At 36.8% G+C, this 27,234-nt stretch overlaps 1 protein-coding gene and 1 non-coding gene across 2 annotated transcripts; one reads left to right on the forward strand and one right to left on the reverse strand.

The window, feature by feature from the left end:
- Nucleotides 1–14,605: 14,605 nt before the first annotated feature.
- Nucleotides 14,606–14,712, forward strand: LOC135149813 (small nucleolar RNA R71). The gene has a single exon (XR_010288028.1). It is a non-coding gene; the product is annotated as a small nucleolar RNA R71 (small nucleolar RNA).
- Nucleotides 14,713–25,574: 10,862 nt separating this feature from the next.
- LOC135149482 (secreted RxLR effector protein 161-like) lies at nucleotides 25,575–26,189 on the reverse strand. Its single transcript, XM_064085209.1, has one exon. It carries the CDS (start codon nucleotides 26,187–26,189, stop codon nucleotides 25,575–25,577), a length of 615 nt encoding a protein of 204 aa, XP_063941279.1.
- Nucleotides 26,190–27,234: the final 1,045 nt, after the last annotated feature.

Below are 27,234 nucleotides of genomic sequence, written 5' to 3' on the forward strand. Positions count from 1 at the left end.
GTTCCCATATGAAATCTTTAACAGATTTTTCTTTAATCATTTTTAACGCAGTAGAAATACATGTATTCTTTTAACTGATTCATTCCCATAAGTCTTTTCGAATTTCTCTTTATTTTTCGAGTAAAAGTCGAAAAAAAAACTCAGTCAATTCGTAAAAGATCGAATTTTAATTAATTCGAGAGCGGTGTTTAAATCTTTGCTCGTTAATAATATTAATATTATCCAAGTCGAGATTTTAATCATTCGATCGAGAATTAGATATTATATTCGGAATTTTAATTTTGAGATTTTAATCTGTCAAAATTAATTTTGAGAAATAAATAAATAGTGTGTGTTCTCGTGTTTGCGGAAAAATAAACGAGACAAATGTATCCGAAATATTGCCGGTTTTATATTACAACCAAAATATTCCTCATAATCAGTGTGGTTCACTGATTATCTAGGAATAGAAACCTGCAACAAGTTTATTTTTATACGCCAGTAGAAACAAACCTTACTGGCCCCACACGATCATAACAGTAGTAAAGTAACCTTAGCAAAAGCATCAGAAGCCAACAGTCAACCAGGTCAAACAGCAGGACCCGCAGCCACGAAACCTAAGTCAGCATTGAAATCTGTCAGATTCGGCAGATTTGCAGTGATCGAAGCAGTACCAGTACCCATAATCTCAAATTCCACACCATCCACAACATCCAAGTCAATAACAGTCTTTTTCCCAGTGTCTACTTGTTCAATTCCCAGCTTGCCTTCTAGATCTGTAACCTTAGAAGAAGTCTCTAAGAGTTCATTTTTAAGAGCTTTTATCTCCTGCACATTATTTTCATTTTTAATCTTAAGCTCATCAATGACAGATCTTAAAATCACATTTTCTTTAGCATAATCCCTATTGGCAGATTCTACAGGAGGGGTAGGGGGACCATACTTATAAGGCACTATATCCTTAAGGGGAACCTTTTCAACAACTAGATTTTCTAACCTACAGTATTCTACACGCTGAGCAAATACACGTGGGGTAGGAATCTTGAACAAGTCAAACACAGCAGTGAGCAGCAGTCCATTGTAATCCAGTTGAAAAGCAAGAAACATGTTAAGAATAATCACATAGACCATGTTAAATTCGAGCCTATTGGTTACTAGCTGATACATGATTTTCAAGTCGATAAAATCAAAGTAGTGATCACCTTGGGGTTTAGGCAGAAGATTAGCCCTAAGTATGATAGCTAATTGTTGGAAATTAGGCTGAAAATGCTTAAAACTCACTCCACAATTTTCATGACACAACCCTATAGGAGCTTCTGTTCCACAGAAAAATCCCACGTGGATTTCAAAATCTCTCTGATTGAACCTGTATGCCTCGTATATGTTAATACAAGGCTGAGAGATATGGGTCGGGTCGATTTTTAAAGCCTGAAAGATAGTATCCACATTGACATGAATAGTTTGACCTTGGACAACACTGTCAAACTCGAAGAGTCCAGCCTGATTTCTCTTCGTGACCAAATTTCCATAGAACTCACCCATGAGGTAAGTGTGGTAATTTTGTCCATGATAAAAAATCAGATTGTCCCACCTAGCAGCCATAATAAATGAGTGAACATCCCCTTTTTGTTGAATAAAAACCATCATTCCCGTTTGAAAATTTTTCATCATCTTGCTCAACTTACCAACATTTGAAAGATTGATGACCTGTGGAACCCGAGTACTTGAGGAGCTTTTCCTTCGCCTACTATAGAGAACCGGGGGCAAAGTGATGGGAGGGGAAATTGTGTTTGAGTAAATTTTGGTTTTGGTTTGGGTTGGGTCAAGGTTGTAGTTGGTAGCAAAAGAAATCTGGTTTGGGAGGTAGGGTTGGTAGTAGTGTTGAGGCTTTCTAAGGAGGGAAGTGGCAGTGGTAGTGTTTTGCCTAGGGGTGTAGTATTTGAATGAAGAAGCTTGTTGGGAGTGGGCAAGCTGTTTGGTTTCCATTGTATCAAGGAGGTTAGGGTCATAGGTTTGGGTGTTAGGGTCGGGATTCGGGTTAGAGGGGAGTAACTGGAAATTCATTTGGGTGGGTGTTTTGTGTTTAAGTGTTTGGTGTAAAGTGCTTGGAAAGGGACAGGAGTTTATATAGTGAAGTGGTTAGGATCTGTTTGGCCAGGGAAAATTTGTGGGTTTCTAGGGAATAAAGGAAGGTTTGCAGTTCTCTATGATAGTAAATGCAAAGGCCCCACAAAGTGACATCAGTTTACACAGGAGTTGAAAATCAAGTCATTTTGTAAACACCTCCTTAAATGAGACAAGACACTTTTTTAAATCCGTTTTGTTGCAAGACTTTTGAAAAAGTATCTTTTAGAAATCTTTATACAGATAAGTTGAGCAACAAAAATGATTTTTAAAACGGGTCAGGTACACTTGTTTTAAAAACAGGGGACACTTCACTATTTATAAGGACTGAATTATGTTTGACAATGTTATACACGTATACACATAACACATAAGACATACATAATAACAGCTAAGCATGCACATACACATCAGTCAAGGTTCAATCGACAAGTATTTGGATTACCAAGAAAAAGTACGGGTTTTAATTATGAAAACTGCCAAAAAAAATCGAGTTTTGTCTTTATTTCAAATCGATTTTAAGAAAACTGATTTTTAAGTGAAATAAATCGAGTTGGTCGAAATCAATTTAATTCAAGCTTTAGAATATTTCATTCATTAAGTCTCGAAAGTTAATTAATCCAAATTTTACAAGTCAAAGTTTGTTTCGAAAAACATGATTTTTAGTTTTAAGAAAATTAGTTTTTTTTTAACAGAAAAGTCGAGTGAAATCGATAAATCGCATAATCAAGGTAGACACATGTCTAATAACATACGAATATTCAGCAGATAACACACATATTCGAACATTCATATGCCAAGATGTAGATCACAAATATTACATTCAACATTCAAATTTTGAGAGAAGCTAAATTTCTTAATTTACAACCCACATTGCTTGATAAATAATTAGGTGAAGTCCGAATACTAAGTGGCCGTTAAACACACCAGTGTCAAGATACCAGGGCTCTCAAAGGGATCCCCAGCCATGTCTTTGTGTGTGGGCAAGTGTGTGAGTGTGCCAATTTTTTGTTATTAAAGAAACAGGTTCTTATAAGGAGTCTGCATTTATCTAGAAACCCATATATTACCAATTGCAGCACACTTTTACACAACTGACAGAATCAGAATGATCACAACAAGTCAAAGAAGCAAATTCAGCAACAGAGCATATTCTAAGTTTCAAGGGAACAAAATATCCAACTGGCATAGTACAGAATAGGCAGATCAGTAAATTCATTCAACTGGTACATGAAAGAGATAGACAGAAGATAAGCATATTAACCATACATACATTTTAATATACTCATTCTGGCAAATACAGATCAAGAAATGCAGCATTTATTAGTACAGACAGATTATCCACTATAAGTCAAAGATCCAAATCTGTCACTTACAATCAGAGCATATTCAGAGATAACAACTGGCAGGATTAAATTATACCAAGAGTTCAGTGTCCAAAGAAAGTCACAAACACAGTCATACAAAGGTCATGACAAAATTTTCAGACACTTTACATATACCATGATACGCATATATTCAAGTTTGCAAGTTATTAAGGAATCAGATTTTTTTTGAATTTTAAAGCTTAAGTACTAATTAGTGATAAAAAATAATAGCAAACAGATTGTAGCAATTTTTTTAAAACAAAAACTGAGAAGTTTATGGTTTTGTGAGAAAGTCAGTTTTAAGTACAAAAGTTACCAGGGAACATATTATCTTAAGCTTACATATATATCACAGTGTCAAGAGTATCTTATATCAATCAGTACAGACAATCTTTAAAACCATATCACAGCAAAACCAGGCAGACAACATTTAATTACACTAGGTACAAAGCAGACATGTGCAGAGGTTACAGGATAAGCATGGACAGGGTTAGAGACTCACAAGCAACCAGAGCACAATACAAGTACCACTGAAACAAGATGAAATCAGATTGTTTTTTAAAAAAAATGTTTTAGACAAAGTCATATCATTCAGCTAGTTGATTAAGTGAGCATGGCAAGTCACAGAGGTAAAGCATGCTACCTCACATTTAGTAAGTAAAACAACTAAGTATGGCAGATAAGTAATAAGTCCACATAACTCATTTTGTTAAAGCAAATCAAGATTCAATGACTAAATTTTAATACATTAGCTAGTCACACTCAAAAGCACATATTTTTAGCAGATTTTTTTAAAAAAAATCAGTTTAACAACATCAGATAATATCAAAAATCCCAACTGTTAGCTCACAAAAACTCAAAAATTTTAGCAGGACACATTACAGTTTTATGAGGGTCAAAGGACCATAAGTTTTCTTCAAGTCACAAAACATTTTAGGTTAAAAAATGAGTGTAACCAACAAAAATTTTAAGAAAACATCGTTGCACCATTAGCTGCTCTTTATTAAGAAAACCAAAATCATAGGTTTTAAGCAAAATATTTTACATATAAGATATTAGGCAAGTGTCTTGTATTAGGTCAAACCACGCAATCTAATAAACATGTTCTCCATAGAATTCATCAGGCTGAGCATATATGGCAAACAAAGCAGTCAAATTTCCACATAGCTTAGAATGTTACCAGATTTTCAATTTAAGATCATAGTTAATACAGAGTGCAGATTTTATTAGTGATGAAAGAACCAACAAAAATTTTGCAAATAGACAAAATCTCATGGTAATTCAGTACTTAATTTTACTTACGCCAACAATCACACAAACATGGTGCAAGCTCAAATAGGCATATAATCAGTTTTGAAACAGTTTAATACAAGGCTGAAACACATGTTTATATTCAAATAAGAGGTACAGATAACCATGTAACCAGTTTTTAAAGTGCCAAACATAGTCATACGTTTGAAAGCATGCTTAGAATATTTGGACAACTGCAGACATACAGATCATATACACATAGTTATTTTAAAATACTAACCTACACAGTATCATAGTAATCTTATAGCAAAAGTTCGAACACTCATATATATACATTTTACCTCTCAATCAGTTTATGCCCAGAACATTCAAAAACCATCAAGAATACAGATTTTTGTAAAACCAGTTTTAAAATTTCAGCCACATGTTCAGAATAGTAAATCATTTCACAGTCGAGAGCATGCCTAAATCGATTAGTCTACCACAAGCAAGTCATGTACTCAAAATCATCAAATACACATAAATCTCAGATTTGCAACACAAACACATTTGAGAATTAAAATAAGGCGACATAGGCCGTAGAGCCCCTTACCAGAGTTTCAGGGCATGGCATCGCCTGAAATCCTTACCTATTCGACAGTAGTTGTTCGGTGAAATCTACACGCAAGCGCACGTGATCACAAGTAATATATTAAGTTCGATCCCACAGAGACTGGTGAATTAAGAATACGCACCTATGCAACAATGTATGATCAATTATCACTGCTAAGACAATTAACAAGGATTGGTTTCTTTTATACTAATAACTACAATTACTAATCAAATTCAGAATAGGAAAACACATGGGATTCTAACTTCATTATCGAATTCATCTAGAATTGAAATTACTGATTAACATGCGACTGTTGATCCTAATCAGACAACACGAAAGTAATACATGCCAACTCTCGTTGCACACGTATCATACCAATCAAAATCCACAATTAAGATAGAAATCTCATGGACACCAACAAAGCTCAGACCCTATATCTCTATAGCGGTAGTGTAAGCAGAGAGGTTTAAATAACAAGTCATCTATCGTGATTACACAGGGTGATAAAAATAGTTCAAGTCTACCACAAATTATGTTTCATTCACATAATCCTATGTTTACATGGCATAGTTCTAAATTCAATCATCCACTCTCGCTTCAGAAAGAATTAACAAACAACTTAGAAGTTAGCTACTCTCCTAAGAAGAATAAGTACGGCTCATGCAAAGAAATCAACGTACGTCACACAATCAAGTAATTAATATTCGATACTAGATTACATCGATAAATCCATTAGAATCCCATGAAGGCGGTTAGTTCATAATCGAACTAATCGACATCATGGGTTCTAATGAAAACATGATAAAAAAAAACGAGAATTAAGCGGAATAAAAATACTTGAATTAATAATAAAGAACACAACGTTACAGAATTGATGTTCACGATCTCGCTCGAAACTGTCACTTCCTCGCGAAGAACGATCCAATACAAAACTGATAATGTACTTGATTACAAGAAAACTAACTATTTTTCGATATTCTAACTACTTCTATGAGGCTAGGGTTTTACACACGAGAAATAAAAATACATTGACCAAGTCAACCGGGCCTCGACCGCTGCGAAAATCCACTAAAAAGCTGTAAAAATCGGCCCGGGGAAGTTCTGCTGGGCGCGGCCGCGCTAAACTAGCGCAGGCGCGCTAGTTGCAGCAGACTGTAGCGCGGGCGCGCTACAAGTTAGCGCGGGCGCGCTACTGTCTGTCATGGCAGCCTCGTTTCTTCGTTTCTCGCTCGTTCTCGCGTGCATGTCCTTCCTCTCTTCTAGTACCACTTCCGTAGGTGATCACGGTTGCATTTAGCATATGCAACAAGCCCTTTAAACCCCTAGATAGCTCTAGTGGACGAGTGTGCTCTCGTGAGGGTTTGTAGAAGATGTACCCACAAAATCCCAAGTCGCGGTGAATCAACAATTCTCTATTCTTGCAAATAATGCACCAAAACCAACCTAAAATGATAGAAAATCACTTCATCACCTCAACTCGTGACCTGCACAGAAAAACACTAAAAACACATCAAAAGACACTAAACACTTAAGTACAACCAACCAATTTAAGTGGAAATGAAGGCCTATAAGTGCGTATAAATACCACTTATCACACCCCCAAACTTAAACTGATGCTTGTCCTCAAGCGTCAAAGACACTAACAATAATACAATGCAATGCATGAATGCAACTACGTGATGAATGAGTGAACTATGAAGTAATTGCCTTGCCAATTATAATACCTCAGATTGTGCTAATGTTCTCGAATTTCACTTCTCTCGCTACCAAGTCAATTACTCTTCTATTTACAAGTGTGGAGTGCCAATGTGTGCAAGCATGCTCTTTTATTGAGACAAGACAAAAACTACTACTCCCACAGAATCCCAATCAAGAATCGTAAAAGTTTAAAACTAACACCCCGTCACTCAAGTCCAACTAAAAGCCAAGGTCCCAAAGAATGTCTACACCCTTCTATTTTATTCACTATAATAATTTTTTTCTTTTTATTGGTGATTAATTGCTCGGTCTAAGGTCAGAGCGCTTCGCAGTGTAAATGCGTTACGAACACCACAAGACTTCACACACCAATTATTCACTTTATTCTAGTGGTTTATTTAACTGTGCAATGGTTGAGATCCCTAAAGATTTATACACTAGTACCCATGTAGCGAGTGTTGGGTCAACAATCCCAAACCACGAGGGCTTTAGGTTGCTAGGCACAAAGTCCCCTCAGACTTAATTACTCGAGTACTAATGAGCTCAACCTAGTTAATTCTACCACTTATTTTTGTAGTGAATTTATTACTACTAAATTTTTATTTTTTTTTTTTATATATTTTTTTTTTCTTTTTCTTCTAGAAAGGTATATCTACTCCTCAGTTCCCCCAAACTTAAGATTTACAGACCTAAGCTGAAGGGTGTTCAATTCAATCCTAGAATTCATGGAATTTCGTCTAAATCCTATCTCAAGAACATATGTGAAGTACAATTTCCAACACAAGCAATTTCCAAGTACTAACCTAGCATTGCAATTGAAATTACTACTCAAGAACTACGCACATAACTCATCATAGGCAATTAACTTGGCTTAACTTCATAATTCATGCAAATGCTCGTGATACTAGCTACGACAATTACTACTAAACATGTAAAAATAAAAAAAAATTATGAGAAAAATAGAAAAACGTGAGAAATAATCCAAGCAAAATAAAAAAAAAACGTGAACTACATGAACTAACTAACACATGCAATAATAAACTACATAATAATATGCTCTTCCTTAGATTACCACCCCCAAACTTAAAATTTTCAATGTCCCCATTGAAAGTGATAAAAAGGCTAGAGCGCCCACATACCTACTCGGAGTCCGAGTCCTCCCCCTCCTCTGCTGGAGGTGAATCAGGTGGAGGATACTGCATCCCTGCTCCGAATACTGGCCACTGAATTGTGACCCCCTGTGCCTGAAAAGCACTACCTAGAGCCTGTGTCAAGTCAAAAGCAAACCTCTGGTGGATGTCATGCATGGTATCCATCCGTCTCGCTAGGCGGCGATAATGAGCATCTCCCATCGGTTCGGAGCTCCTCTCCGTCTGTGAAGTACCAGCTCCAGAAGCTCTAGGCTGCTCCCTCCTCACAAATGCTGGACGTCCCCCTGGCACCTCATCATATATGTACCCGAGGCCTCGAGGGTGGGGAACTCCTCCATCCCACTCCGTCATCCGACTGATCGCCGAATGATCAATAGGTGTTCCCGGCAACTGTAGTTGCTCGTTGGCTGGCCAACGAACACCGCTTGATCGACAGAGCTTCGTAACAATTGTGCCATATGGAATGGCACCAGTGGTTCCTCCCCGTAAGAACCTCAGCATCCCCTGATGAATAACATGTCCCAGATCAATATACTTGCCTGAGACAATCCCAAAGAGCAGAATCGCTCTATCCACTGTCACCTCATGCCCATGAGAAGATGGCATGATGTTAGCACAGATGAAGGCATTCCACGCCTTCGCATACCGGTTCAAAGCGGCTGCAGGAAAAGAAACATGTGCCGGCAAGGGAGGTGCAGTCATCTTCCAATGCGTGTCCGGTACACACATGTCATACACCAACCGCTCAAGATCAATCGGATCATCATCAAACCGGCGTTTGGCACGCCCAATCCTCTCAACAACCCAATCTTCTTCATTACGGCGCTTGGCACGCCCCCCAATCACCCTACGGGTCGCCTCCGCACTATAATCAACTCGGATTCCCCGCACCACCGTAAATCCATCGCGATTCTCCTTGGCATTAGCATAAAACTCTCGAATAATAGCCAAGGGAACCGCCTCCGGAGCCTCGCAAAAAGACTCCCAACCCCGCTCTTGAACCATGTTCAAAAGCTCACCATCTTCTGCCGTGGGTAAGAATCCCCTCTCCTTGACTAACGACTTATTCATAAGCCGTTGAAACTCGGTTCGTGCTCCATCGGAAGTGAACTCAACCTCACCCATCGAGGAAGAATCGCTAGATGTAGGGGCTTGGGTGCTTGTTCCTTGTGATCTTCGGGCTCTTTTGGGTGCCATTGGTAGAGATTTAGAGTTGCAAGAGATTTGTGTGTAGTGGGTTTGAGAGATTGGATGAAGGTTGTGTGTATGGATGTGTATATATAATTAGGGTTTAAAGAATTATAAAGGGATTTGGAGATGGGTTTTGTGTTTATATAAGGATTGGAGAGCTGAGTTAGGGTTTAATAAGATGTATTTCGGGCTAGGCATGCAAAATTAGGATTGTGGGCTTTTAAAAACGAAAAGAAAATATTTTTGGGAGAAAAATCGCCTGGCTCGGCAGTCAGTAGCGCGGCCGCGCTAAGTGTAGCGCGGGCGCGCTGTGCAACTTAGCGCGGGCGCGCTGACACTAGCGCGGGCGCGCTAGTGTCTGACACCCGGGGGCTGAATTTTTCGATTTTTGTGTTTTTGAGGTTTACAATGGTACAATGTGGTTCCAATGCGTGGGTTGCCTCCCACGAAGCGCTTGTTTAACGTCGTTAGCTCGACGTGAAGTCCAGAATTAATCCGATTCTGATTGAAGAATCGTGGTTTGTACCTCACGATTCACATTTCCGCCAAAGTAAGGTTTCAACCGTTGACCATTAACTTTAAATGATTCATCCGGTGATTTGGCATAGATTTCTACTGCACCGTGGGGAAATACCGTCTTGACTGTAAATGGTCCCGACCAGCGTGATTTGAGTTTCCCTGGAAATAGTTTCAACCGAGAGTTATACAGTAGAACCAATTGACCAACCACAAACGATTTTTGTATCAGCCGCTGATCATGCAATCTTTTCACCTTTTCTTTGTAGAGTTTGTTATTTTCATAAGCACGGAGGCGAAACTCTTCCAACTCATTGAGTTGAATCATGCGTTTTTCTCCAGCTAACTGTAAGTCGAAATTCAACTTCTTTAGTGCCCAATAAGCTTTATGTTCCAACTCTACTGGTAAGTGACAAGCTTTCCCAAACACTAGCTGAAATGGAGAAGTACCTAACGGTGTTTTGTAAGCTGTTCGATAAGCCCAAGCAGCCTCATCTAATCGTAAAGACCAATCTTTTCTAGAAGGGTTAACCACCTTTTCTAATATGCGTTTGATCTCTCTGTTAGACACTTCAGCTTGACCATTCGTTTGAGGATGATAAGCAGTAGCAACCCGGTGATTGATATTATACCTCGTCATCAAGGTTGTGAATTTCCGATTGCAGAAATGAGAGCCTTCATCACTGATAATGACCCTAGGGACTCCGAAACGGGTAAAGATTTGTTTTTGAAGAAATTGCAAGACCACCTTAGCATCATTTGTAGGTAAAGCTTTTACCTCCACCCATTTAGACACATAATCCACTGCCAATAGAATATACTGGTTGTTGCAAGATGAAACGAACGGTCCCATGAAGTCGATACCCCAAACATCAAATATTTCGACTTCCAAGAGCATTTTAAGAGGCATTTCATTCCTCCTAGAGATATTTCCTGTACGTTGACATCGATCGCAACCCAACACATACCGATGAGCATCTTTAAATAGAGTTGGCCAGTAAAAACCTGCTTGAAGTACCCTCTTTGCTGTTTTCTCTCCGCTGTAATGGCCCCCATAACCAGTGGAATGGCACTCGCGCAAAACTCCCTCAACTTCATTATTGGGAATACATCGTCTGAGAATTTGATCGACTCCTTGTTTAAACAGAAAGGGTTCATCCCAAATATACCATTTCACATCGTGAAGGAATTTCTTGCGTTGAGCATAAGAGAATTCTGGAGGAATGATCTTACTCACCAGATAATTTACAATGTCAGCAAACCATGGCTCTTCTGCCTCAACTTCAAACAACTGTTCATCTGGGAAGAATTCATTGATTAGCGTGTTGTCGGTGGTTCGTTTGCTGTGATCTTCCAGTCGGGATAAATGATCAGCTACCTGATTTTCTGTGCCCTTCCGATCTTTAATTTCCACATCAAATTCTTGGAGTAATAGAACCCAGCGAATTAGTCTTGGTTTAGAATCCTTCTTTGAGATGAGATACCGAATGGCTGCATGATCAGTGTATACCACTACCTTTGTTCCAAGAAGATAAGACCTGAACTTCTCAAAGCTAAAGACAATAGCTAGAAGTTCTTTTTCAGTAGTAGTGTAGTTCAATTGTGCATCATTTAATGTTTTGCTGGCATAATAGATAACATGAAACACATTACTTGTACGCTGGCCCAGTACCGCTCCTACAGCATAATCGCTGGCATCACACATTAATTCAAATGGTTTACTCCAATCAGGTGCAGTAATGATAGGTGTTGATGTCAACTTCTTTTTCAAAATTTCAAATGCTTCCAAGCACTTTTCATCAAATTTGAATGGGATGTCTTTCTCTAGCAGATTGCAAAGAGGTTTAGAAATTTTTGAGAAGTCCTTGATGAACCTTCGATAGAAACCTGCATGACCAAGGAAGCTTCGGATGCCTTTAACCGAGAGTGGTGGAGGTAGATTTTTAATTGTTTCCACCTTCGCTTTATCAACTTCCAGTCCGTTGGCAGATACCTTATGTCCCAAAATGATTCCTTCTTGCACCATAAAATGGCATTTTTCCCAATTGAGAATCAGATTAGTTTCCACACAGCGCTCAAGAACCATTCTCAGATTCGTGAGGCATTCGTCATAAGATGTTCCAAATACAGAAAAGTCGTCCATGAATACCTCCACATTGATGCCGATCATCTCTGAGAATATTGCCATCATGCACCTTTGAAACGTGGCTGGTGCACCACATAAGCCAAAAGGTACTCTTCGGAATGCGAAAGTACCATAAGGGCATGTAAAGGTTGTCTTTTCTTGATCCTCCGGAGAAATAGCAATCTGATTATAGCCAGAATACCCATCTAACAGACAATAGAACTCATGGCCAGCCAACCTGTCAAGCATCTGATCAATAAAAGGCAGAGGGAAGTGATCCTTTCTTGTAGCTTTATTCAGCTTTCTGTAGTCCATGCAAATCCTCCAACCGGTGACAGTTCGAGTTGAGATGAGTTCCCCTTTTTCGTTGGCTACTACTGTCATGCCTCCTTTCTTAGGCACACATTGTACTGGGCTCACCCATGAGCTGTCAGAAATTGGATATATGATACCTGCATCGAGCCATTTAAGAATCTCTTTCTTTACAACCTCCTTCATGATAGGATTTAATCTTCTTTGTTGTTCCACTGAAGGTTTGCTTCCTTCTTCAAGAAGAATTTTGTGTTGACACAATGATGGACTGATTCCCTTGATATCAGCTATAGTCCACCCAATTGCTGTTTTGAATTCCCTTAGCACCCTCAAAAGTTTTTCCTCTTCCTCACCTGACAAGTTAGCGGCAATAATAACAGGAAGAGTAGAATGTTCACCAAGAAAGGCATACCTCAAGTGGTCCGGTAGCGGTTTAAGTTCAAGTTTAGGTGCTTCGATCACTGATGGTTGTAGTGGTTTGTGATCTTCCTTTAATTCTTTCAAGCCAAGAGATTCGACAGGTGGTTCAAAATTCCTTCGCCAAGGTGATGAGTTAAGATGATGGATTTCTTCCAATTCTTCTTCACTGTCCAATTCCTCATCATTGGTAAGGATTGCTTCCAATGTATCATTCTGTAAAACCCGCTGGCTATTAGCTTCTGCCGTAGTATCAAGTACATCCATACTGAAACAAGATTCCTCATCAGTTGGTAATTTCATTGCATTGAATACGTTGAACGTGACCGTCTGATCTTGTATTTTCATTGTAAGTTCCCCTTTTTGTACATCGATCAAGTTTTGTCCGGTGGCTAAAAAGGGTCTGCCCAAGATGATAGGAATTCTTTTGTCTTCTTCAAAATCAAGAATCACAAAGTCGGCTGGGAATATTAATTTATCAACCTTGACCAGCACATCTTCAATTATACCCCTCGGATATGTGATCGAACGATCAGCTAGCTGCAAAGACATGTTTGTCGGCTTGAGCTCTGGCAGGCCAAGTTGTGTGAAGATCGATAGAGGCATCAGGTTGATGCTAGCTCCCAAATCGCACAGACACTTATCAAAAGAGAACTTCCCAATAGTGCAAGGGATAGTAAAGCTTCCCGGATCTTTCAGCTTAGGTGGTAATTTCTGTTGAAGCACAGCACTACATTCCTCTGTTAAAGCCACTGTCTCTAACTCTTCGAGCTTTAGCTTTTTCGAAAGAATACCCTTCATGAATTTGGCGTAGCTAGGCATTTGCTCGAGTGCTTCAGCAAACGGAATGTTGATGTGAAGCTTTTTAAATACTTCTAGGAATTTACCAAATTGTTTATCCAGCTGCTGTTTTTTTAACCTCCTAGGAAATGGAGGTGGTGGATATACTGGTTTTGACATCGGAGCAGCTGCAGGACTAGCCTTATCCTTTTCAACAGTAGTGTTGATGCCAATTGTGTTCGAAGGAAGTTCTGTTGGAATCTCTTGCGGTTCATCACCTTGATCTTGTACTGATGTTGAGGTAGACCCTGTTGTAGTTTTTCCCGATCTCAGCGTAATGGATTGGACTTGCTCTTTAGGGTCCCTCTTACCTGGTACCTCTGTATCACTAGGGAGATTCCCCTGTGGTCTGCTTAATAAAGCGTTAGCCAACTGACCGACTTGTGTCTCCAAGGCTTTTAAAGTTACTGCCTGACTCTTGTACATGAGTCTTAGCTCTTCCATGTCAGACCTTTCGTTATTTGTTTGCCCATGATTCTGAAATCCCGGAGGGTGATATGGCTGTTTAGGTGCATACTGTTGTGAAGTCCCAGCCTGACTATACTGTTTAGGTCCCTGTTGAAATCCTTGTTGAGGCTGATTATAACCCTGATTATTACTCCAGCTGAAATTCGGATGATTTCGGTTGTTAGGGTGGTAAGTAGCTGGAGCAGGCTGTTGACCTCTCTGAAAGTTGCTCACAAATTGTGCTGATTCACTAGAAATGGCACACTGATCAGTAGCATGAGTACCAGCACATAATTCGCAAATAGAGATTGGCTGTTGAATTCCTTGGTGAGCCAAAGAATCGACTTTCATCGTGAGAGCCTTAAGTTGAGCTGCTATAGCTGTAGACGTATCAAGATCAAGAATTTCGGCTACCTTTCCTTGAGTAAGTCTTTGAGTAGGGTTCTGATATTCATTAGCAGCCATCATTTCAATAAGATCATAAGCTTCTTCATAACTCTTAGCCCATAGCGCACCTCCAGAAGCAGCATCAAGCATAGGTCTGGATTGAGGTCCAAGACCATTATAGAAACAGTTTATTTGCATCCAATCCGGCATGCCATGATGGGGACACTTCCTTAGCATCTCCTTATATCGTTCCCAGGCTTCACAGAATGTTTCTCCTGATTGTTGAGAGAATTGAGATAGAGCATTTCGTAGAGCAGCAGTCTTTGCCATGGGGAAGAATTTAGTGAGAAATTTCTGAGCTAGATCTTCCCATGTAGTAATCGAACCAGATGGTAAAGAATGTAACCATCCCTTAGCCTTATCTCTCAGTGAAAATGGGAAAAGCCTTAGCTTCACAGCATCATCAGAGACATCATTGAATTTGAAAGTGTCACAGATCTCTATAAAATTCCGTATATGCATATTGGGGTCTTCAGTAGGAGAACCCCCATACTGTACCGAGTTCTGGACCATTTGAATAGTTCCTGGCTTGATTTCAAAGGCTTTGGCTGCGATTGCAGGCCTGACGATGCTTGATTGGATATCATCGATCTTTGGCATAGAGAAATCCTTTAATGCCTTACTGTCTGGTTGTGCTTCAGGTTCTGTCATTGTTTCAGAATCAGAAGAAGAAGATGAAGATGAATCAATTGCTTTTCTTTTACGGGTTTGAGAACGTGTTTGCATAAACGCGATCCAAGTACCTGAAATAAAGAAAAGAAGAAAAGTGAGAAGAGAATAGAATACTAGTCAGTGAATTTTAATGCACACTGATGACAAGTACATAAACTAATTAATTAACACCGAGTCCCCGGCAGCGGCGCCAAAAACTTGTTCGGTGAAATCTACACGCAAGCGCACGTGATCACAAGTAATATATTAAGTTCGATCCCACAGAGACTGGTGAATTAAGAATACGCACCTATGCAACAATGTATGATCAATTATCACTGCTAAGACAATTAACAAGGATTGGTTTCTTTTATACTAATAACTACAATTACTAATCAAATTCAGAATAGGAAAACACATGGGATTCTAACTTCATTATCGAATTCATCTAGAATTGAAATTACTGATTAACATGCCACTGTTGATCCTAATCAGACAACACGAAAGTAATACATGCCAACTCTCGTTGCACACGTATCATACCAATCAAAATCCACAATTAAGATAGAAATCTCATGGACACCAACAAAGCTCAGACCCTATATCTCTATAGCGGTAGTGTAAGTAGAGAGGTTTAAATAACAAGTCATCTATCGTGATTACACAGGGTGATAAAAATAGTTCAAGTCTACCACAAATTATGTTTCATTCACATAATCCTATGTTTGCATGGCATAGTTCTAAATTCAATCATCCACTCTCGCTTCAGAAAGAATTAACAAACAACTTAGAAGTTAGCTACTCTCCTAAGAAGAATAAGTACGGCTCATGCAAAGAAATCAACGTACGTCACACAATCAAGTAATTAATATTCGATACTAGATTACATCGATAAATCCATTAGAATCCCATGAAGGCGGTTAGTTCATAATCGAACTAATCGACATCATGGGTTCTAATGAAAACATGATAAAAAAAAACGAGAATTAAGCGGAATAAAAATACTTGAATTAATAATAAAGAACACAACGTTACAGAATTGATGTTCACGATCTCGCTCGAAACTGTCACTTCCTCGCGAAGAACGATCCAATACAAAACTGATAATGTACTTGATTACAAGAAAACTAACTATTTTTCGATATTCTAACTACTTCTATGAGGCTAGGGTTTTACACACGAGAAATAAAAATACATTGACCAAGTCAACCGGGCCTCGACCGCTGCGAAAATCCACTAAAAAGCTGTAAAAATCGGCCCGGGGAAGTTCTGCTGGGCGCGGCCGCGCTAAACTAGCGCAGGCGCGCTAGTTGCAGCAGACTGTAGCGCGGGCGCGCTACAAGTTAGCGCGGGCGCGCTACAAGTTAGCGCGGGCGCGCTAGTGTCTGTCATGGCAGCCTCGTTTCTTCGTTTCTCGCTCGTTCTCGCGTGCATGTCCTTCCTCTCTTCTAGTACCACTTCCGTAGGTGATCACGATTGCATTTAGCATATGCAACAAGCCCTTTAAACCCCTAGATAGCTCTAGTGGACGAGTGTGCTCTCGTGAGGGTTTGTAGAAGATGTACCCACAAAATCCCAAGTCGCGGTGAATCAACAATTCTCTATTCTTGCAAATAATGCACCAAAACCAACCTAAAATGATAGAAAATCACTTCATCACCTCAACTCGTGACCTGCACAGAAAAACACTAAAAACACATCAAAAGACACTAAACACTTAAGTACAACCAACCAATTTAAGTGGAAATGAAGGCCTATAAGTGCGTATAAATACCACTTATCAGTAGTAACTCAAGAGCAATGGAGAGGTTGGAATCTTTAATTCAGAGATGCAAGGAGTCAGCTGTGTATATGACCGACTTGAGGTCGAGGTGGGTTTGATATACCCAACTCTCTATGCGCTAGAATCGCCCTCAATACGGTGAGATCTACACAGTTGAAGCCTAAACACGCCTTAATCCACAAGGCCTGAGTTAGGGTTTGTAAACCCTAATGCCCAACTGGTTTAAATTAGCCAAAATACTGATTTGGTCAAGTCGTAAATTCGCCCAATACCTCCAATACCTGTAATAATTTCAATAACTCGTGTTAGTAAGAGTACAAAACACAAACCCTAGAAACAGGGTTTCGGAAATTAAAATAAAGATAGCGAGAGAAGAGGTTTGTAGGCTTCAAATCAGCAGGGGGGGTGCGAAAAACATCCGCCAAGGGCAACTGGAATTAGAAGCTGAGTGGAAAATCATCGGCTGTCTCCGATCTGTGATGGAATTGGTTCCAAACCTGCAAAAACATCTAGAAAGACAATCAGAGATTTCGATTTATGAAACCCTAAAATCAGGGTTTTGATAGTTAAAGCAAAATCGAAAGAAGATGAATCATATATGTATATATCTGTCGGATATCAATCGATTCTCGCTGTTAATTGGAACAACAACGGGATTTGTGATTGAAACCCTTTTGATTTTACCCAAATCACCATGTACGCCGAGAGTTTCGAGCAAGAAACACTATTAAAGCTCGAGACAAGATCAAATATCTGTGAGTTTGGCATAAAAACAGAGTGTTTTGTTTTGAGAAGGAAGGAGGTGTTTGTCTTAGCGAGAGAGAACTCGAAGACTCGAGAGGCTGCAAGAGAGAAAAGAGGCGAGAGAATGAGAATAGTAACCCTACTGTTTACGAATATATATGCTGCGAACGAACGACCGAGATTGATTTTGATGAGCGGCTGAGATGATTTAGGGTTTTAGCTTGGGCTGGTCTAAAAACATATTAGTATGGGCTGTTAAAAAATAGTGGGTTATGGCCCAAGATAATAAAATTGAAGCTTTTGATTTTATATCCTTATGAATATATTTAAATAATATTAGTGTAAATATATATATTCTCCGAGATAATCTATATATATAATAAATCCTGAATCCTCTTGCTAACAATTTTACACCCCATACCCTAAAACTTAATACTTATTTACAATAGTTGCCATTGGTTTCAAAACAACTACTACAAGCAGTCAAACTTAATTAAAGACACTGACTACCATTTTTGTTTTGTTGTTGCTACTTTCCCCTACTTTTGCTGCGTGTCTGTGCATACAGATATTAAATAAATCAAAAATTCCTCAATTGGAAGGATATTCAACTGCTGCAGACTGAGCTCCATATTGTTTTTTCTCAACTACGTTGCTCTGCTGCGTACTACTCCTGATTCAAGCCAGGATTTCAAATTTAGATCTCATCCACTCTTCAACTCCTTCAATATTCGAACCCTAATCAGCCATTATTCACAGCCACACCAATTTCTTATTCAAACATGTGAAGCTTCGGGAAGAAGCTCACCGATTCAATTCAAAATCGATGAAGTTACTTAACCTAATCGCTGCGCGAGAAATCAGATCGATCGGACCGGTTTTCACCAGTGAAGCTCTGAGGGAAGACGGAGAAAATACAGAGATCTGAAGGTTAAGACGCAACTGATGTGTATGTATAGGTGTATGTATCTCTTATATTTCAAATTTCGAATCTGATTGATGTTTGTATTTTCTTTACGCAGATTCATCCTTCATAAGCTTTATTACGTTTTATTGTGAGGTACGAGAGCTTTTCTCTGTTACTACGTTTTATTTGTTAACTGCTTTTTTAAAAGTTGTGTTATATATTTTGTTTGCACACCATCTGTTTGCTAAAAGTGTTAAAAGAGTTTAAATGTTAATATGTTTGTTTATATGTGATGAGCCTAAGTGACAAGGAGGGAGTACATCGAATTTAGTTTTGTTAATTTGTTCTTTCTTGCAAAATTTTTTATCATTTTTATTTAATGATTCTTTTATTAATTTTAACTTTTACGTGATGTCTTAAGTTCAAATTTTAGGAAGCTATGATGATACCGAGATAATGTTCATCAGCTCTTCGTAGAAATTGAACTTGGACATGGAGATACCGAGATAGTGTCACGGGTTCTTAAATGTACATGGATCCATGTACTGAATTATGTATTCAGACTTCTTTGACTTATTACTGTTATTAGTAGTTTTTCTGATTATAATTTTTAATATTATGATTATACGAACCCTAATCACCCAAATTGAAATTACCAGCTCTGAATTTTCTTCTCAGCTAACGATTTTGCCGTGGATTTATGAGAGAGGTATGTATTTTGCTGGCAGTTTGGTACATTGTTCCCTTCAGTTCAGCTCCTTTGCCCATTCCATCTTATGTTTTTATGCTTTTTAACTTCTTCAAATGGTCTCTCATCTAAACTTTATCTGCTACGATTGTTTGCTTAATCTGGTAATGTAATATTCCTCCGTTTGTCTTTATTTGTTAATTTGAATTTAAAATTTGTGTATAGTCTATTTTGTATTGAAAATGAGTCTCTTCTCATACCATTCAAATTTTTATGAGCTTTTGAGTATTACACCTCCTCTCAACATGAAAGAGGTTGTCTTCCACTTACGGTCGTTCATTTTTAATTTTCATAAATGTATGTAGTTTGTGTAAGTTTAATTCATCACAATATTGAATTCTTATTGTTGTTTTTCAGCTTAACTATAATCATTTGAAACTTGATAACTTCTCATCCTTTAGCAGTGATTTGGGTATGTTCTTTACTTGCACCTTATTATTGATTTCATTACTTCTTAGAATTTTTTTAAAGTGTTTGTGTTATATTTTGTTAGGTCCTGAAGACCGAAGAAGAAGAAGTTTAGTTCTTGAAGGCAAGGAATCCACTAAATTTAATACTACTCAATTTCAAGGATCTTCCCACACTCGTGCACACTGTATGTAATCTTTCCTGTTCTGTTTTTTTTTCACTGTTTTTCCTTTTATCTTTTTCATTCAACTTTTCTTTGGGTTTGTAGTTGTGCAAGAAAGAGGGAGTGAGAGTACTTGGTGACTGTAACAGAGTAAATAGTGCGCATACAAATCAGTTTTTGGGAACTAATATCATTCCTCCACAAGGTAAATTAAGATTTTAAATTTATTATATGTTATTAATTTTGTTTGTGTTTCTTGAAATATCAATGTTTCCTGTCTGGAGCTGATGGTGAAACATGATCAGATTACCATCAACATCTGATTCAATATAGGAATCATATTGAGTCGAATTGCATTTCTAACATCTGATTACCATCAACACCAATGGATTTTGCCGCCGATTTATGGAAGAAGTCTGTTTTTTGCTGTGATTTCTTCATGATTGACTCCTTTAAATCTACTTGATTTGAATCTCACATCTTTTATCTCAAGTTTCAGGCTAATTGCGATCATCTTAAACTTGATAATTCCACCTCCTTCCAATCTGATTGTGGTTAGAATTATGATTTTTGTGCATTTCTATTACCATTTTGTTGTATTGTTGTTATCTAATTTATTACAACTGAAATGCAGGAGACAATGCTCGAAGGAGAAGAAAGATCGATGGGTCCAACAAAGAGAATCATGGTTATTGTATTGCAGTCGGGCTTCGTATAGAAACTGTTCGATTTTCTTTCCAAATGAAAAGAATTGATAACGTATACTATTAAGGTAATCTTTTGTTACTACAATATTTGTTTTGATTAATAAAATGATTATTTTCTATCAATTGAAAATTTTCTTCATGTCAAGTGTTCGTTTTTCAAATATTGATTCATGTAGATAGATTTTTTTTATGAGTGTTATTTAATTATGTTTTTTAGATTATTTTTATGAGTGATTAGGGTCTGCTGTCATAAAGTAGATTCGATTCAGTCAGATGGAATAATTGTTAGTACCAATTTTATGGATAACATCTTGGCTGAAGACTGCCTGTGTATCTAATTTATTGTTTATCCATACTTTTTAATCATGTTTCAGCCAAGATTTGATTCAGTTTAATGTTCTATTTCATTAGTTTGTTAGCTCTGATGTTATTTTTTGTGATATTATGCACAAGAGCTACATAATGAATAAGTTTTTTACGCATCTGAGGTGCTTTGTCTAATTAGTTCCTTAACTTTTTGTTGTTATTTATGTTTCTTTTATTGGAATAGACTTGGGGAAAAAAATGAATCATGGTACTCAAAACTGTGGATCTCAAGACTTAGAAAATCAGCTTATTAGTTCAAATGTCTGGTACACAGATGAGGGCCAAAGCCAGCAACCATTTTTTCAGTTCAGTCTCCTCCTGCTGCAGAAACACAGGTTCTTGATTTCTGCGATGAAGAAATTATTATCTGGAAAGACGGATAAGCATAGTGGTAATAAACTATGCTAGACTGACCATTTTTCCCAGAAATGAAAGTAACTTGACTGCTGTGTAAATTCCAATAATATGGTACATGTATGATGTACCCACTTTTTCAGGCAGATGATGGCATGGGATTACCAGAGGAGATTCTTTATGATGAATCGAACTGTGCAGATGCGGAGAAATCGTACTTTATGTTCATCCGGTTCTGATCTCATCTGGACCTTAAATTATTTTCCGCTGTTATTTCTCAACTTCTTGGAGGTTGGTCAAGTTCTTTTGTGCTATTAATTTGTTCTCTTTTTATGGTGCTATATTTGCTATGATTATTCACATGCTTCATTTATTCACTACCATCATATATTTATCAAGTCGTCTTGATTATATTCTTGCAGATGCCATTGTCTGGTACACAAATGAGGGCCATAGTTATTGCTATTGTTGTTGGAGTGATAAATCCATAGAAATAATGTTTCTCTATAGAAGTATAGAACTCTACTCATCCTGGATCCTGACTTCCTTTCGAAATTCTGTGTTGCCTGTCATATCTCTTTACTTTATATATCCTCGTGCCTAATTTGGTACAAAATTCTGTAAGTGATTTTCAATAATAGATGCACCTTTTTCTTAGTTGAAGAACTGTTGATCCAGCTAAAATATTAATTTCTCCCCCTGAATTTCCTTCTTTTCTCGGCGCCTTTGGCCTAGAAAATGATAGCTTGCATTATACTGATTAATATGTTGTACCCTGCTGCTGGGAATTTTGCATTCTATATGTTCTCATCATTAATGTGTGCATAGACCGTAGATAATGAGAAAGAAGGATCTGTATTGCGTATACGAGGAAAAAACATTCTGGAAAATGAGCATGTAAAGGTATATACAAATATTTTCTCTTGCATATAGATGTAATAGTAATATTTGTTGAAACTCTTCCAAGATTTGTAAAATTTCAAGTTTGTAGTATTATTATCTTTTCCGGGATGTATGTTTACCGTCTTATTTTAAAGTAGTGTGAGAACTGTATGATGTATCTGTGTGTATACATTTGTAGATCAAGTGTTTGAAAGTGTTCCACCAGCTATCTGATATAATGCCCAAATCAATTTTATTGACGGATCTAAAAAAATTTACAGCAAAAAGAGTTTAGGTGAATGATAGGCAAGGAAGCTACTAAATGAAAAACTGAATTTGATTCAAAGAGAAGAAAAGGCAAAGAAAGTGGCAACATTGGAGGGTTGTTTGGGAATATTAATGAAAAAAGATTCATTTCACCGACTCTCAGATATCGGACAATATCATCGGATTGATATTTGTTGGTCATGATACCGCTACAAGTGTTTTGGCATGTCTGCTCAAGAAAGGTAGAGACTCTTATTTACAGTTTTCGAGTTTCCCAATTCATATTATTTATGCTTTTTTAGCTCATTTATAATTTTCAAGTATTGAACTTGCCACATTTAATCATGCAATGTCATAGTATTAAATTTAGTTTCAACTCATATAGCTCATTGATAGGATTGTAAGTGCTATGAGGATGTAATGATTTTATCTTTGCGTTGTAACGATGTAGGATATCGAACATGTTATGTCAAATAAAGTTAATGGAAATATTATATGTACTGGCTGCGGAAAACTGCTGGATGTCAAGATTTAGTAAGCGGTGGCAACTTTGAGAGGCTATGGCACTGACTATACCCTGCAGCTTTTACAATATCACAAGAATGGATAAAAGAAATCTGGATTCTGTGTTACCAAAATGGATTGAAGGGCTCATTACAAAAGAAGTAGAAGCTTCAATCCAGGATAATGAAAGGTTTCAAGACCCTGGGACATTTGTATTGCAATCTCCTACATCAACGAGCTGGCTCCATCCAGATGCCAGTAGTTTCATAATCACTTTGTTGGTTGTGAATTTTGATTATAGTATTCACCACAAGTGTCTCTCGATCTGATCTATTGGTGTGTTTTTCTTCCCTGTTTGTTTTTCACTGTTTTTGCCAATCATATTAATTGTGTGTCTAATTTGACCTGAATTATCCCTATTTTTGTTGATTATCTATGGTTCTGAGCTTAATTTTTTCCATTATCAATTATTACAGATTTTAGTAAAGAGTTTTTCCTCTTGACTAATCAGCTCTGGTGCCAAAGAAACAAATGTGAAGTTCACATAAAGAAATGCTACTTGAAGAGCCCGAGCTTTTTTGATTATGGAGGTAAAATTTACTCACTATATATATATAGTTAATACTATTGAGTTCCATATCAGAAGAATTTTCTAGCTCACCTGAGATGTATATATGTACCACTTTTTTGTTGGGGGAGAGTGTGCTCCTTTTTGAGTATGATCTATTATATAAATTTCGGCATCATGGTTTTGTGTTTTTGCGTTCTTACATTATCTCCTTGCATTATTTTTCATATTCTGATTGTTTTTAGGTTTCATTTAGAATTGATAGTAAAATTACACAAACTACATATTATGAAAAAATTAAATATAAAAGCATAGAAATACCTTAAATTATCCATTACAATTATAATTTTATTTAATATAATCCTATTAGTTATGCAAATCATTTATTTTATTAATTCTTAAACACTTAGTTTATATCACATTTTTTGAATTTGTTAATTCAAATATAAAGTGAAGTTGAATGAAAAATGATTTTATTACCCGGAAAATATGGAAAGCGTAGTAATTGAATAACAATCTTGAGTATATGCCAATTTTCTTATTTCCAGCGAGACGTTGAGTATAAAAAAAGTGTGGAAAATAAAAATGGGTGATATTCATAATTAATAATCAATCCGAAAAAAGTTGACAAAGTTAATGTGAATTTTGTTTTTACATATTGGAAACACAAATGTTTTTTAAAATTTTGGAAAAATATAGAATAAGAGAAATGTCTTACAAAAAAAATGTAAAAACTGGATAAAAACGGAGTAAATATCTCTTATGTCTCTAATAAGTAATAACATGAAATCTCATTTTTTATATTATATTTTAAAACTCACATTTTATTTAACAATAAAATTTATAACTTTTAAATACCCATGCAAAACGGGCCCGTGAAAAACCAGATTACTAGGTAAAAACTCTCCATGTTCAACATAAAAAGGCAACAGAATTTTTTGCATGTTAAAATCAAAACTCATCCAGGGTTGATATGTGAATAATATGAAAACGGACACAAAGTTAGCAAATCTTAATGAAAAATAAAACTAAATTCATCTCAGTTATCATTGCAACTCCAAACCAATAATTACTGTAATAAGCCCATCTGCTGATAAATAACAAAACGCACAGATAACCCAATAATAAGCTCAGTTTAGGAATATACGGACAAATTACAAGGTAGCAACTCAAATAAGCTAATTTAATTTTTTTAATTATATTTATTTAAATAAATAAATTAATTTTAAATATTTAAAAAGCCTTAGCGAAGCGGGCAAAAATACTAGTAAGAGATACTTTCTAGAATTTTGGACACCAAATAGTAATTTAAAACCTATTTTAGGAGAATGTACCCGTAGTAAAAATATATTTAAAAATTAGGGTAAGTAAATAAAATCCACAAATTGATAATTCCATAAATTTATCCAACTTTTGAGAGAAAAAGGTATTTTAAAATTATATTGGATAAAATTATGTATAATTATCAACATATTAATTAGGTGGATATAAAAGTATATATGAAATAATTTTGGCAAATAAAGTGTGTTTTTGATAAATAGAATTAATGCCATATACATAGTACTTAGAAATATTTTTTTTGAAAAATATTCGCTCGCCTAAGAAAGATTATCAATTGTATACGAAATAAATCAGTGCTCTAACTCATAAAAGTCCGATCAATAAATTCTTCTTGACAAATCTGAACTTTAAGAGTACACACAAGAAGAATTCCGTTTGATAAAATTTCTTACACGTAAGATGACTAATATATATGATAAAAATTCTATTTCAAAATATATATGGCCAAAATTAATCACTTTGAATATTCCAGCATTCCTAAATCCAAACGGAGTTTAGCGAATCTTTCGGAACTTAAGGGCTTTGTGAAAATGTCAGCGACATTATGCTCAGTTTCCACATGAGTCATTTTGATATCACCTTTATTGACATGATCACGTAAGAAGTGATGTCGTATATCTATATGCTTTGATCTTGAGTGCAACACGGGATTTTTACTTAAGTCAATTGCACTCGTGTTATAGCATAAAATAGATATGACATTAAAATTAATATTATAATCCGCTTATGTTTGCTTCATCCATAATATTTGTGCACAACATTTAGCAGCGGCTATATATTCAGCTTCCGTAGTGAATATGGATACAGAATTTTGTTTCTTGGAAAACCACGAAACTAAACATCCACCAAGGAATTGACACATACCACTAGTACTTTTTCTATCTACCAAATGTCCAGCATAATCAGAATTAGAAAAACATACTAGTTCAAAAGGTACACCCTTAGGATACCAAAGGCCAAGATCCATCGTGCCTTTTAAGTATCGTAATATCCGTTTAACAGCGGATAGGTGCGATTCCTTTGGAGCAACTTGGAATCTAGCACACTTACAAACACTATATTGAATATTGGGTCTACTAGCGGTAATATATAGCAAACTACCAATCATGCCACGATATTTCTTAGTGTCAACAGGAATTCCTTTCGGATCTTCTGTTAATTTGTCAGAAGTTGACATAGGAGATGATATGGGTCTAGCATTCTCCATATCAAATTTCTTGAGCATTTCCTTACAATACTTAGATTGTGAAATATGTATGCCCTCATCGGATTGCCTAATTTGCAAACCCAAAAAGAAATTTAATTCTCCCATCATACTCATTTCGAATTCCTTACTCATATTTTTAGAGAATTCTTTACATAGATCATTATTTGTTGAACTGAAAATAATGTCATCTACGTAAATTTGGACAAGTAGTATATCATCTTTTTCTCGTGTAAATAGAGTTTTATCGGTCGTTCCCATCTTAAAATTATTCTCTAATAGGAACTTACTAAGCCTTTCATACCAAGCTCTTGGAGCTTATTTTAATCCGTATAAAGCCTTATATAGCTTATACACATATTCTGGATTAACTGCATCTTCAAAACCGGGAGGTTGCTTAACATAAACTTCTTCTTCTAATATCCCATTTAAGAAGGCAGATTTTACATCCATTTGATATACTTTGAAATCTTTATGACACGCGAAAGCTAGAAACATACGAATAGACTCAATTCCAGCTACCGATGCATAAGTTTCATCAAAATCAATTCCTTCCATTTGAGTATATCCTTGAGCAACTAACCTTGCTTTATTACGAACAACCGTTCCATTCTCATCTAATTTATTTCTAAACACCCATTTAGTTCCAATAATGGAAGTATCTTCGGGTGGAGGAACGAGTTCCCAAACTTTGCTACGAGTGAATTGTGTTAATTCATCTTGCATTGCGGATATCCAATCCTCGTCTAGCAAAGCCTCTTTAGCAGTTTTAGGCTCAATTTGCGAAAGAAAACTAAGATGATTTACTACATTTTGAACTTGTGACCGGGTTTGAACTCCTTTCGTCAAATCCCCTAAATCATTATCCAAGGGATGACTTCTTATCAATGGAATCTCTTTAGGAAGTTCATCTTCGGTTTGTAACAATTCTAATGGATTATTAGGAGGGGAAATACCCATATCCATATTTTCGAATTGTCGAATAACATCTTCGACACCATCCGTTTCGGCGTCTTCTTTATCAACAAGATCAATATACTTTGAGGGTGGTTTTGATTCATCAAAAGCAACATTCATAGATTCTTCCACCACAAGAGTTTTAAGATTAAATACACGATATGCTTTACTATTGGTCGAATAACCAAGAAATATACCATCACTTGACTTAGGATCAAATTTA

Source organism: Daucus carota, chromosome 9, assembly GCF_001625215.2.
Source record: "Daucus carota subsp. sativus chromosome 9, DH1 v3.0, whole genome shotgun sequence".
Classification (NCBI taxonomy): domain Eukaryota; kingdom Viridiplantae; phylum Streptophyta; class Magnoliopsida; order Apiales; family Apiaceae; genus Daucus; species Daucus carota.

Excerpts from the sequence above, each read along its gene's own strand:
- LOC135149482 (XM_064085209.1), bottom strand. The coding sequence starts at position 26,189 with ATGAGTAAGGAATTCGAAATGAGTATGATGGGAGAATTAAATTTCTTT.